A 12,700-nucleotide genomic window follows, 5' to 3' on the forward strand; every position below is an offset into this window, starting at 1 on the left:
ATACATTGTACATGCCCTCATGAAGACCAAGATGATTGTTGTTGTTACATACTGTATTTGACTTTGATGACTCGATATTAGGGCCAAGTAATGACTTGACCATACGGCTAAATATAGAATTATGAAAAAGTTTTTTTCCACATATTAATTAGTTTTGAAGTTTGTCATACAAAAAAGGTGTTTGGGTGCATATTATATCTTGTGAACTTTAAAACCACATAAAACGGTCTCTCAACTATCAAATTTGATAGAATACCCCACCATAACAGTCCAAAAGCACTCTTAACCATTTCAAAAAGTTTCGCATAAATTGATCAAAGTGGTTTAAACCGTTTCAAAATGGTTTTACATAAATTGGTGCCTACCTGGTTTCCACGTCGTTCAAAAGCTAGCAATGAAAACGAACCACGATTATTATTTTTAAACAGAGTCGCAATTTTCCGATTCAAAGGTACAAACTGTATCTGACTTTTGATTCCAACTTTTCAGAATATTAGATCTTTTTGAAGGATTTAAAATTAAAAAAAAGACACTTGGTGAGCTTCACAATCCCCCCATCCCCTTAAAGTTTGGTTTTCTAAAATTGTCACTTTCCGACAGAGGCGTTTTGGAGGACGAGCTCCATGGAGGTCTTTATTTTTGAAAAATTCAAATTCAAATTTTTATGGTTCAAAAAATTATGAAAAAAAATATGCGTGTATGCAAGGATGTAATCCACATGTGTGTAAAAATTCATGATGAAATACCTTGAGTTGCGACCTGTACAAAAAAGAAAAATTCATGACCCCGAAGGATGAATAGTATCATGTGTTAAACAACCCCAGATTTGTTTTTTTTTTGCATAACCCTCATTTCAATATATTTTGAATTGAAAATTTACACACATGTGTGTTATGTCTTCATGTATATCTGTATTTTTTTCAGAATTTTTTAAAATGTAAAATATAAATTTCGATGAAATTTCAAATTTGAATTTAGAGGCCTCGCTGGTGGCGGAGCTCCAAAAGGGATTTCCGTCACTTTCTGTCTTATAGATTTGGGGGATGTGGGAACTCATGACCCTTAAAAAACATGTGAAATACTCTCTCCGTTCCTAAATATAAGTCATTGTAGAGATTACACTAGTAGACTACATACAAACGTATATAGACATACTTTAGAGTGTAGATTCACTTATTTTGCTCCGTATGTAGACTTCTAGTGAAATCTCTTAAAAGACTTATATTTAGGAACCGAGGGAGTATAACTGTAGTCTGTGTTTGTCAGAAATAAATGGAAGGGCCACCTTTAAATTACCAGGGACAGGCCTATAATAGGACCCTAGTGCAATGACCATCCTTTATTATTTTCAGAGGTCCATGTTGTGGGGGTTTTTAAACATAAAAATGCGACGAGGAGGCCATTGTGTTTATTTAAAATAAATAAATAAATAAAATATTATTCTCGGAAGACTGACCAGTTCTGCTAGTACAACAAAGGGGCTAGCCGCTGGTCCAGCCTCCAGCAGCGGCAGAAAACCCAGCCCTACCAAACAGATCCGGGGACCCAACCAATCCGCCCAGCCCAGCCACATCATCCTCCGACGCGGCGGCGCCGGCGGCGGGAGCGAAACACCACGCGGCCGCGGCGGCGATGGCGGACGGCGCCAGCAGCAGCGGCGCCTTGGCCGCCGGCGGCGGCGGCGAGTCGGTGGTGATTGACTACGGCCGGCGGCGCACGACCTGCGGCTACTGCCGATCCACCGGCCCCACGAGCATCTCCCACGGTACCGATCCCGGAATTCCCTTCCTCCTCCGATTTATGTTAAAAAATAGTGTTGACGTCGGCACTTCGTCGACCTGGATCGTTCCTTGTTGCGTGTGGAATTGCTCGTCGGTTCTGGGTTGTCGAGACGACGCGCCACGCGTAGGAGGCCCAGATCGCCCCGAGGTGAATTTTGGGCGTAGATACTGTTGCTAACGGAACCGATGGTCAGTCTAGTTTGGGTTTGTGTAGGAATCGGCCTTCTCCTATGTTTGCCAACTGTGTGTTTGTGCACCTAGGCTGTGAAATGCTGATCCTTATTTCTCTGACTTTCTTAGCGATTTGTTGATGTGTGAAATTCCTCAGATAGATCGGTTTGTACCTCGCCTTGCGGTACTTGTAAGAGCCATCCAATTCCATTTTTCGTTAGACGTAATGAAATGCTCCATTACCCCCCCCCCCCTTTCTTTTTTTTAATCTCCTTATCAAACATCGGCATACATGTATATCACAACAGTTTGTGCTACCTTGCTGCGTCCGTTGGAATGTCCATCTAGTGCTCATCAGGTGCTGTTCTGCCATGGTTGTGTTAGACTGTATTGGCCTATTCCTTTTTTTTATGAACCGGGCATAGCCCCTTTCCGTTAAAAGAACGATGGAAATACAACCATCCGACAACCAGGTTCAAGGAAGCTAGAAAAGGGAAAGTGAGTTCAACGCATCGCCGGGAAACCCTCTGCAAGTGCCCGTTGTCAAAACAGTAGCTATGGGCGAAAACCCGACGACACCTACTCCAAACTTTCCTAGAGGGAACATGTTCAATCAGGCCACAGAAAGTATAGCGCTCACACACGAGCGAAAGAAACCACCCGCTCACACAGGAGCTAAACCACCAAAACGGAAGATCGCAAGCAGGGAGAGGCTTCAGTTCGCTGCAACATCGTCCGGCTCCGCGCAAATCCTCATCATGGTAGCTGCGTTTTCCCTGAGCATCCGTGCTCCTCGCTCCATGGCGTCACGATCTTCCACCTTCATCAGACCTGCCCAGTAGTTCAGAAAGACACAAGCAGAGAACACCACATCAAATGGGAACTTTGAAGTTTTATATATTCAAAGGTCGCCCGGGTTGTGACAATTCCAGATTGCCCAGCAAACAGCAGGCAAGCCCAAATGTATAGAACTTAGCCCCACCAGGCAGAGACATAAAACACCACGAGTAATACTACCATAAGTTGTTCGGGCAAAGATCTGTTCCAAGAACACAATCCTCCGTGCGCCAAGCCATCCTAGCAACAGGGCAAAGAAAGAAAAGATGCTGGAAAGCCTCCCTTTCCCTGCAAAAAGAACATTTAGGATCCCCAGCCTAGTTCCTTCTGCTCATTACATCTCTCGTCAAAACCGAGTATTGGAAGAGTTGCCCGAGAAAAATATGAATTTTAAGAGGAAGCTTTGATTTCCAGATCCATATAAAATCACATCCAGGAAGATTCCTTTCCAGATATTCATATACAGATCTGGTAGTAAAGACTTTCTTATGCCCCAAATTTCCAACTTATACGGTCTGGCTCATCGGACAAGGTCCATGACGCAACCAGAGATCTCAACTCCAGCCATTGCTCCAGCAATTGAGGATGAAGTCGTCTCCGAAAGAAATCACCTGTTCTGCTAGCGCAAAACTTGGCCACTGTCATTTCCTGCCCATTGCAGATACTATACAGCAAAGGGAATTTAGAACATAGAGGAGGATTATCCTTCAAAGGATCGATCCGAAGTCTGGCAATGTTGCCAGAATTTAGAATCACCTTCCTTCCAGCTAAGTATTATTCTTTAACTTTCAGGATGGCTTTCCATAGAGGTGAGTCACCAAGTTCTCCTTTCACCGAGGCTTCTCAAGCTTCCACCACCACTTCACAAGCAAATTATGTTTCAGGTATTTTGCACGATTCACATCTTGCCAGAGCCCTTTCTGCTTCTCAAGCTTCCACCACCACTTCACAAGCAAACTAATGTTTTGCTTGTGAAGATCTTTCACTCCCAAGCCTCCCTTGCATTTGGAACGACACACACGAGTCCATTTGACCAAGTGGTAACGCTTACGCCCACTTCCCCCTTGCCAAAAGAAACATCTACGGTGTGTGCATTGGCCTATAATTAGACCTGCAAATCCTTCTTTTTGTCAACACAATGAGACGCAAAACTCTTTTGCACTTTCTTGGAGTAAAGTTATTGTGCTAATTGCTTATCCTATTAATTTTGCAGGTCTGTGGGCTAACAGTCTGAAAGCTGATGACTATCAAGGTATGCAGATTTTATTTGGCTCTTACCTTTTTCTATAAAATATCCTTTTTTTGTCATGTTAGATGATCATTGATATAGATTTAGAGGCTGGATGTTTGTTCTGTTCGTGCATGTAATTTAAAGCTATCCTATTTACTTCTGATATTCAAAATAGTAACCAGTAAATTAAAATTAAAACAATACATATGGAATTAAATAATGAATAAAAAATCAGATGACATTTTGAGCGAGAACAAATTAGTTCTTAGATAAGTTCAAGGAAGTTCATGATACGTGATGGCGTGCTTTTATATCTTCAGGATACCGGGATATGAACATTTGGCAACACAAAGCTCCACTATGTTTGTTTTTCATCCATCTAATATATCAGTTTTTCACTGACTGCACATTGTTTTATGATCAATACACCTACCAGAAATGAAAATCATGTCCTAACTGTTATATATGGAAACAACAACAGATTACGTAAGATCAGATTACTTAACAGGGAAGAAACTTTGCATATTGTCCTATCATGGCAATTTGCCACAGGGAAGAAACTTTATACCATGAAATAAGCGTATTCACAACAATGACGCATTTCTCAATTATGGATTTGACTAGAGGCTTTACAGATAAGCAGAACGGAAGTGAGAGATAGAATAAGATGATTCATTGGTATATTAAAACTTCATTTGTTTGTATTGTTCCACGCAATGCTGACTCTTATTTTTTTCTTGAAAAGAATTCCTTTTGTTGCCATGATTTTTTTACCATTATTAACATGTTGATTGTCGTTTACAGCTCTTCTTGACCGTGGATGGAGGAGGTCTGGCAGTTTTCTCTACAAGCCTGAGATGGAACGGACATGCTGTCCCGCATATACCATACGTCTGAAGGCAAGTGATTTCATTTCTTCCAAAGAGCAAGACCGTGTACTTAAAAGGATGCAAAGGTACATATTTGTTTGTCTACTACCTCTTTCTTTCCTTTTTTGCATACGCCACATGAAGTTACTTGAGTTTTAAATTGTCTTATATTGTGCCGTCACTCTACCCCTGTGCAGGTTTCTTGATGGAGAGCTTGACCCACAGGTTGGAAGTCCACAGTGCAAGACTAACCCTACAAAACGTTCACTCAATGAACCTATGAATTCACCAACCTTGAAAGTATCCAGGGTATCAGCATATGAATTTCGAACAGTCACAAGTCCAAGTGTGGACAAAGAAGATGAGTTTATTAGTTGTCTGTCTAGCAAAATCAACGAGGCAATAGGTACGTGCTTCCAAGGTGGAATACTAGGTTCTGATGTTGAACTCCCTAAAGCTGTTGTGAAGACTGTTAAACCTCAAGTTAAAAAGAAAGTAGGAGAAGCAGCACAAGAAAAGAAGGGAGGAACAGTGCAAGATTTAGTTTACACGTGTAATATAAGTTTCCAACTGTCTGCAGTAACTAAGCGTGCATTGCCTGAAGAAAAACGTGCAGTATTAGGGGACCTTTCTCCAAATTGTATTGCAGAAAGGCTGGTGTTGACAATGGAACATCATGGAGAAATAGCTGGTTTTGCAGTGAAAGCTTGTAATGGCCATCTGAACTTCTATTCAGCTACTATTCAGGCAATTCAGAACCATACTAGCATTGATGCATGTGCACAAGCTTCAGATAGGTCGACTAGCTCAAAACAAAGCTCACTGAACAAAAATGATGCAAGACTTGATAAAAAAGCAAGAAAGCTGGAATTTAAGATGGCAAGATCACATTTTGACCCTGAGGAGTTTGCTTTGTACCAAAGATATCAGACGAAAGTTCATAAGGAGAAGACAGTCACAGAAAGCTCATACAGGAGATTCCTGGTGGATACCCCAATTGTACCTGTTTCCCCAAGGAGTGGTGATAATACAGTTCCGCCATGCGGTTTTGGTTCATTCCATCAGCAGTATAGAATTGATGGAAAACTTGTGGCAGTTGGTGTAGTTGATATTCTTCCTAAATGTCTGTCAAGCAAATATTTGTTCTGGGATCCTGACCTTGCTTTCCTATCTCTTGGAAAGTATACAGCTCTAAAGGAAATAGATTGGATCAAGACAACACAGAAAAGTTGCCCTAGCCTTGAGCACTATTACCTAGGTTATTATATACATTCCTGCAATAAGATGAGATACAAAGCTGCATATCGACCATCAGAACTTCTCTGTCCAGTCCGTTATGAGTAAGTTGTTTTTCCTCCTATTCTGCAAAAATATTCCATTCTCATGCCACTGCAATTGGAATAAGTCCATTTTACCCCCATTGACTCTTTTCTCAAGTTTGTAAGTCATTTGCCAACCCTCAAACCATAAAAACCGGTTTAGGCTGATGAGGGTACAGCTGAAGAGAACAACCTGATCCTAGGTCCTCTCTCTCCCTCTCCCTCTTCCCTCTCCCCTCTCTCCCTCCCTCCCCCTCCCTTTCTCTCCCCCTCTCTCACTCTCTCTCCCTCACACGGCCATCCGTACCATATTAATAATTGGGTTCCTTGCCTTCCTGGTTGCTCCATTGCGGCCATCACATGGCCTTGTCCTGCCTACCCCTTGAGTAGGGGGACAATCGGCAAGGGCTGGATCTAGATGCAACCTTTACCAAGTCCGCTCCTTGATCTCCACCCTCGCTGTAACAAGAGTTCTGATGCCTTCCTTGACACTCTAGAGGAGAGAGAGAGAGAAGAAGAAACTGAGTTCGTAGAAATACATGGGAGGGTAACATGGTTTGCTCTATTGCATATTTAATTTAATTTGCTAATCCTGAAAGGGACGAAGTTGAGTGGTATCCTTGTGGTACCCATGTCAGCAAAATTTGAACATGTAGGTGCAACATGAGCCAAAAACATGGTGGTTTAGGGTGAGGTGTGTGTTCTGCATTGGTTTTAGGAGTTTCAGGGTGTCAAATGCCTGGTTTTGGAGTTAGGGACTGATTCCCAGACTCTGTAAGAATTGAGGGGGTAGGGTGGAATACCAAAATACTCCCTCCATCTTATATACTGTATAAGGCATGGCAATTGCTGTATTATAATATGCACTTTATATGGCAAAAAATTGTGCCATTTGATTCATATTCAAATGTGCTTATGAGATGTGATTTTGTCACATAAACCACATATTAATGGAGTAACTATTGGTCACAGCCTTTTTTCAGAAGCTGCAAAAGGCTTGTGTGTCATTAAATTAAGAATGAAAAAAGTTATGTTACAAGGGGTAATCTCCGCAGTCCGCTCTAAGAACATTAGATACAGTAACAACCATATCTACCTACAGACATGGAAAGAGCTAAGTGATTCTCTCCCTTTCCTGTGACCACCACCCTACTTAATAAGTAGAAGAGTTTCTCTGATTGTTGCAACTACTGCCTTCCTAGTTCTAGTCTTTTCTCAAACACGTGATCAGTCCTCTCCAACCAGATGTTGTGCATGCACAAGACAGTACTTTGAAATGGAGGGAGTAGTTTTTAGGGAAGGCATACAGGAGGCACCCTAAATTTTAGGCTGCGTATACTGGAATGATTAGAAGTTGAAATGGCTAGGATTTATCTCCTTTGTAGAGGGTACAGTAAATCATTCCAAAGTATAATTTACATAGGGCTTCATGTCATATTACACGGGCTGCTGAGCACAGGTTAATGAAAGCATGCAGTTTTGACCTGCTTAAAATATTATCTGAAGCTTTAACCATCCAAACTGCATGCTGGCTATGTTTGTGTCTGCCCCAGCTATTCAAACTGCGGGCTTTCATGCAAGGTTATAGTTTTGTCTGTTCATCTAAGCATTCCGGGTTCTATGCTGAAGTGTTGTGGGTTTTCTTTGTCTAGCGATTTATTGACAGTCACATTATCTTCAACTCTTGATGTTGCAGGTGGGTACGCTATGATGTCGCGAAACCCTTACTGGATAAGAGTCTGTATTCTGTTCTATCTGATTTCTCCAGCATGGCGCAAGATGAAACCCCCCAACCACACACTTGTGGTCCTTGTGACGAACCTTCAGCAAGAAATGACCACCGTGAGGCTCCTATTGACGAGGATGATGAGGACTCGGGGTCAGACTATGACGAATCAGACATGATGGTGGATGAAGAGATGGTTCATTCAGAATCCAATGGTGATGCAGCCGAGGACTGTTCGGACGTAGATGTTGCAAATGTTATCATGGACCTGAGCGGCTCCCGAGTTAAATACAAGGTATATACACAAATTTGAGCTCCTGCCTACAAAAAATTATGTTAGCTCTAGCTTGTCGATGCCCTCAAATGAGTGAAGGCGTTTATTTTGCAGTCCTAGCATTCATCATGATTGATGTCCTGTAATTGCTCATGAAGATGTTCATCTTTCAGGAACTTGAGAGCGTTGTTGGGCCAATCCAGAGGAAACACCTGAGTGAGCTGGAAAGGCAGCTGAGCAGATACGCCAAGGTGGTTGGGAAGGAGCTGTCTGATCGCGTGGTATATTCCATCAGCTGAGCAGTAAACAATCAATCCTCTCGGGGTGTTTGGGCTATATACTAGTCCTGTAGGAAACCAGATGCGAGGATGCCTGGAAATTATTCAGATATGCGATGCCTGGAAATCGACGCTATTGTTGGCACCCATAAAAAGTCTTGTCTCTTTTGGTTGGTTCCAGTGGCAACTGCCCGAACAGCGATTTGTGCTGCGCCACGAGCAACTTGATTTTTATAACTCGCGTGGTTCTTAATGTTATTATTGAAGCGAACGCTAGAACGGAAATCTCTCTTTCTGCTTCCCGCCGCGATTGCCTGAATACTACGCATCACGCGATACTACTGTAGTAGTACGATTTAGGGGGTGCTTTTTACACGGACTAACAAAAATCCCTTTTAGTCTTATGTGAAAGGAACAGGATGGATTTTTAAGGACTAAAAAAAACCCCTTCAGTAGAGTCTTTTTCTAGTCACTTAAAAAAAAGTCTCTTTCGTTTGGTTACATAGGGAGGAACTTTTTTTAGTCTAGTCCTAGTGAAACAAACATGGCCTAAAAGGGGTATTTGGGACTAAGAAAGAAGTCCATGTAAGAGGGTTTTTTTGAACTTTTTTGACACTTTTTTCAACAGTGTCCTTACTTTTAGTATGTCATTTAATAATTTCTAGGACATTACTAGGGGCAATATGGTTTTTTGTATGTTATTTAATGATCTATGGTCTTGTTTAGTCCTTGAAAAGAAACGGATAGGGACTAGGAACTTTTTAGTTGAGACTAAAAAAAGTTTTAGGATTTTTTTAAAGAAATAGGGCCTTAGAGCAAGTACAATAAGGTACAGTCAAGTCAGCAGGCTGTAAGGATTAAAATACTATATTTTTACCGAGTTGGATGAAAGAGAAGAGGAGAGAGAAGGGAAACGGGCTCTTCGTAAAGAGCCAGCTCTAGCACGTGCTCCTAAGTGCTTTGGGAGAATGAAAGGTGAATCATATATATGATAAAATTAGTACTCTTTTATAGCTAACCATTGTACAAGCTAACTATAAGATGAGCTATAAGATGGCTTATAGCTAGCAGTTGGCTATATGCTCTTTTATACTCACAAAATGCCTAGGAACACGTGCTAGAGCTGATTTTTAGTTAAGAGCCCGCTTACCTTCTCTCTCGTCTTCTCTTTCCTTTAACTAAATAAAATATATTAACTTATTTTTTATAGAGCTCTATTTGTACTTGAGTGGTGCTTGTCATAAGTCTCAGAACGGAAAGCGCATTGAAGTCACCGCTGTGGCTTCCGTGGCAAGCGCAGTGCGTGGGGGAAGAAGGGCAGGACGCGCGGCAACAGCCCCGTGACCCGTGGCCGGGCGACCTGCGTTCGGCTCCGGCTGTACCGGACGCATGCTAGACTGGGTGAACGCACGGTTTTGCCATTTCTCTGCTGGGTACCGCCCGGAGGGCCTCGATGCGAGCGCTGCTGGAAACATGCACAACGAACCACATTCATACTCATAGCATAACTGTCACGTGCTATTATAAGATGTTCAATTTTTTTTCTAAGAGTAACTAGGATGTATATAAACACGTCTCTGTTCGTTCATTTCAGTTCGTATGTAGTTTGTATATACTGAAATATCGAAAACATTTCATATTTGTGAACGGATGGAGTAAACATAGTTGTCCTATGCCTTCAGTCAACTACTTCCTCGATAAAGAAATATAAAAGCATTTAGATAATTAGGGAGCAGAAAGGGAAGGGTGGACAGGGGCGACAACCTTGCAAGAGAGCTAAACTCGTATTCGCATAGGGGGGATACAAGACATGTACAACACAAATGAAACTACCTCATGTAGTACCGACAATTTTGCTACGATGCTGGTATGACACTGAGGCTGATGTAGACCGCACTAGGGGATATGTGTCTAACTATTGTAGGTGTTTTGTCGTCGGCACTCTACGCCCTACGCACCGGTGTATAAGTCATCTTACGTTGTGTATCGTGATCAAGACGAAAAGAAAAACGAAAGAATTTAATGTTTATTTGCTTATTATTATCATTGGATGTAATGAACTAACAATTGCATGATGTGCTAGGTAGTCTGAAATTATTATAAACACACATGTCCTATATTTTTTTGATTGATTCTTTTATTTATGTCAAAAACAAGAAACGAGGTGAGCACTACGCCTAAATGTTTTAAGATTATTTGAATTTTGTAAGATGACTTATATATTGGGACGGAGGGAGTAATAAAAAGTATACTCCATTGATGCAGACCGCACTTAGGGAGTACTCTTTTCGTTTTTAAATATAAGTTTTTTTAAACATCTTAATAAGGGGCTACATACGGAATAAAATAAATGAATTTACATCTAAAATATGCCTATATATCTATATGTAGTTTAATAGTAGAATTTCTAAAAAATATATTTAAAAACGAAGAGAGTAGATGTAAAGGCGAAAGAATCTAAAATAATGCACTACATTGGTGCGGACAACAAAATCTGTCAGGGCAATGAGCTGTGCACGTACGAGAGCGGTCCTGTCTATCCTCGACAACAAAACGACAAAATAAAGAAATGCCTGCACAAAAGGGAATCTATGTCTGTGACAAGGATTGAAACTAGATTGTCAGAAAAGGGAACAATAACATTGTTATCAATTTGATTATCCTGTTACGGAGCACCGTCAACAAGAGTTTATTATTGAATACAGATAGATCGGTAAAACAACCGTAATCACCGTATACCTCGATCTCACAAGATCAACATGCATTCGTTAGCATTCACGGTATTTTGTGCTGCGCTCTTACGAATATACCAATGATAGACGTTTAAGGAGGGACAAACAAATATCGTAAAATTTAAAACACACCCAATAGACATTCGATAACTCTGATTAGATGGCCAACCTGTTATCTACGGACATGTCCAAGCATGTGCACATATATCCAATGCCATCCATTTGATAATTCTTATTGGAGTTGCCCTTAAAATCTTGAAATGAAAAGCGCATAAAAAAGTATGGCCTTCCATGGATTTACCTGAATATGAGATTGGATAGAGACCAATCGACTAAAAAAGAACTTAGGGTTGTTGCATCATTTTTAATCATCCAATGCAAAAAAGCTAACTACCACCGGCCTTACCTCCCGCCGCTGTCGCCCGCAATCGACGAAGCTTTTACGCCAATCTCATCGTTTCGCCCTTCCCCAACCGTCCCACCTACCGCCGTGTTGGTACCATCCCCGGTCATCCCTATACCCTAGGCGAACCTACATATTTTCCGTCGAGTTTGCACCCTTCTTCCAACACTTTAAGATAGACATCCGACGAGCTTACACCTATGTACCCTAAGAGCATCTCCAATAGCCTCATAAGAATTTTCCACGCAATAAAAGTTTTAGCGCGTCACTGTAGCATCTTTATTGTGCGTGGACCAATATTATTTTTTCAGATGCCAAAAAACACGCATCTAAAAAAATACGATTGTAAATTATGAAGCGTGCGCGATCCGACGCCTCAAATTTCCAACTAAAAGCGAACGTGTTTAATATTTATAGCACGTGCGCTGACGCTTTTTATGCGTACCTTATTTTACAGCTTGTGCTGGGGCATCGATTTTACCCCAACATACAAAAACATCAGTTTTTAACGTGTTCGGTCTTTTTCGTGCCTTGTTGGAGTTGCTCTAACACGTGTGCTTCTATGCTGGGAACAGATGGCTGCTCTTCCCTTCCCTTCGACAATTGCTGCTTCCATCATCCGAAATCGGCTGACCTAAGTATCATATGTTGAGCACCCTATGTACACGTACATATACATGTACTTTGATATCCATCTATCTTATTAAGGTTTAGTTTCGAACGTGATAATCTGTCTATACATTTATATATATATGATATCAGCCTAACTCGATCGAACCTAAACTAACGCCGTCGTCGCTATCCTACGACAAAATTGACAAATTTAGCCTACGTATCAAAATATTTTATAAATTGAACCACGTTTTAAAGAAATCACGCAGTTAATTTTTTTATGTAGCGTCCGACAGTCAGACGTCATACTACACTGTATGGTATTTTTATCTTAGACGACATATAGTGTAGTGTGGCGTCTATGCCTTAGAGCAACTTTAGGAGACCCTGCATAATATCGGCCCGCAAAACGCGTATGCAGTTCGCGCAAAACCACTTTTGCGGGCCAGCGCGGGGTGACATAGATG

General features: G+C 41.3%; 1 protein-coding gene across 1 annotated transcript; it reads left to right on the forward strand.

Moving 5' to 3' along the window:
* The first annotated feature begins 1,453 nt into the window (after positions 1–1,453).
* On the forward strand, positions 1,454–8,771 carry LOC123446025 (arginyl-tRNA--protein transferase 2). The gene is made up of 6 exons (XM_045122826.1): positions 1,454–1,765; positions 4,003–4,041; positions 4,825–4,975; positions 5,087–6,229; positions 7,905–8,229; positions 8,382–8,771. Exons 1-6 carry the CDS (start codon positions 1,633–1,635, stop codon positions 8,505–8,507), a joined length of 1,917 nt encoding a protein of 638 aa, XP_044978761.1. The 5' UTR covers positions 1,454–1,632; the 3' UTR covers positions 8,508–8,771.
* Positions 8,772–12,700: the final 3,929 nt, after the last annotated feature.

Source organism: Hordeum vulgare, chromosome 1H (genome assembly GCF_904849725.1).
Source record: "Hordeum vulgare subsp. vulgare chromosome 1H, MorexV3_pseudomolecules_assembly, whole genome shotgun sequence".
NCBI classification, from domain to species: domain Eukaryota; kingdom Viridiplantae; phylum Streptophyta; class Magnoliopsida; order Poales; family Poaceae; genus Hordeum; species Hordeum vulgare.

Bases quoted from the DNA above. Each gene is read 5' to 3' on its own strand.
- LOC123446025 (XM_045122826.1), top strand. From the start codon at position 1,633: ATGGCGGACGGCGCCAGCAGCAGCGGCGCCTTGGCCGCCGGCGGCGGC. The intron at 6,230-7,904 runs GTAAGTTGTTTT...TTGATGTTGCAG, and splicing joins CTCTGTCCAGTCCGTTATGA to GTGGGTACGCTATGATGTCG. The intron at 8,230-8,381 runs GTATATACACAA...TTCATCTTTCAG, and splicing joins GCTCCCGAGTTAAATACAAG to GAACTTGAGAGCGTTGTTGG.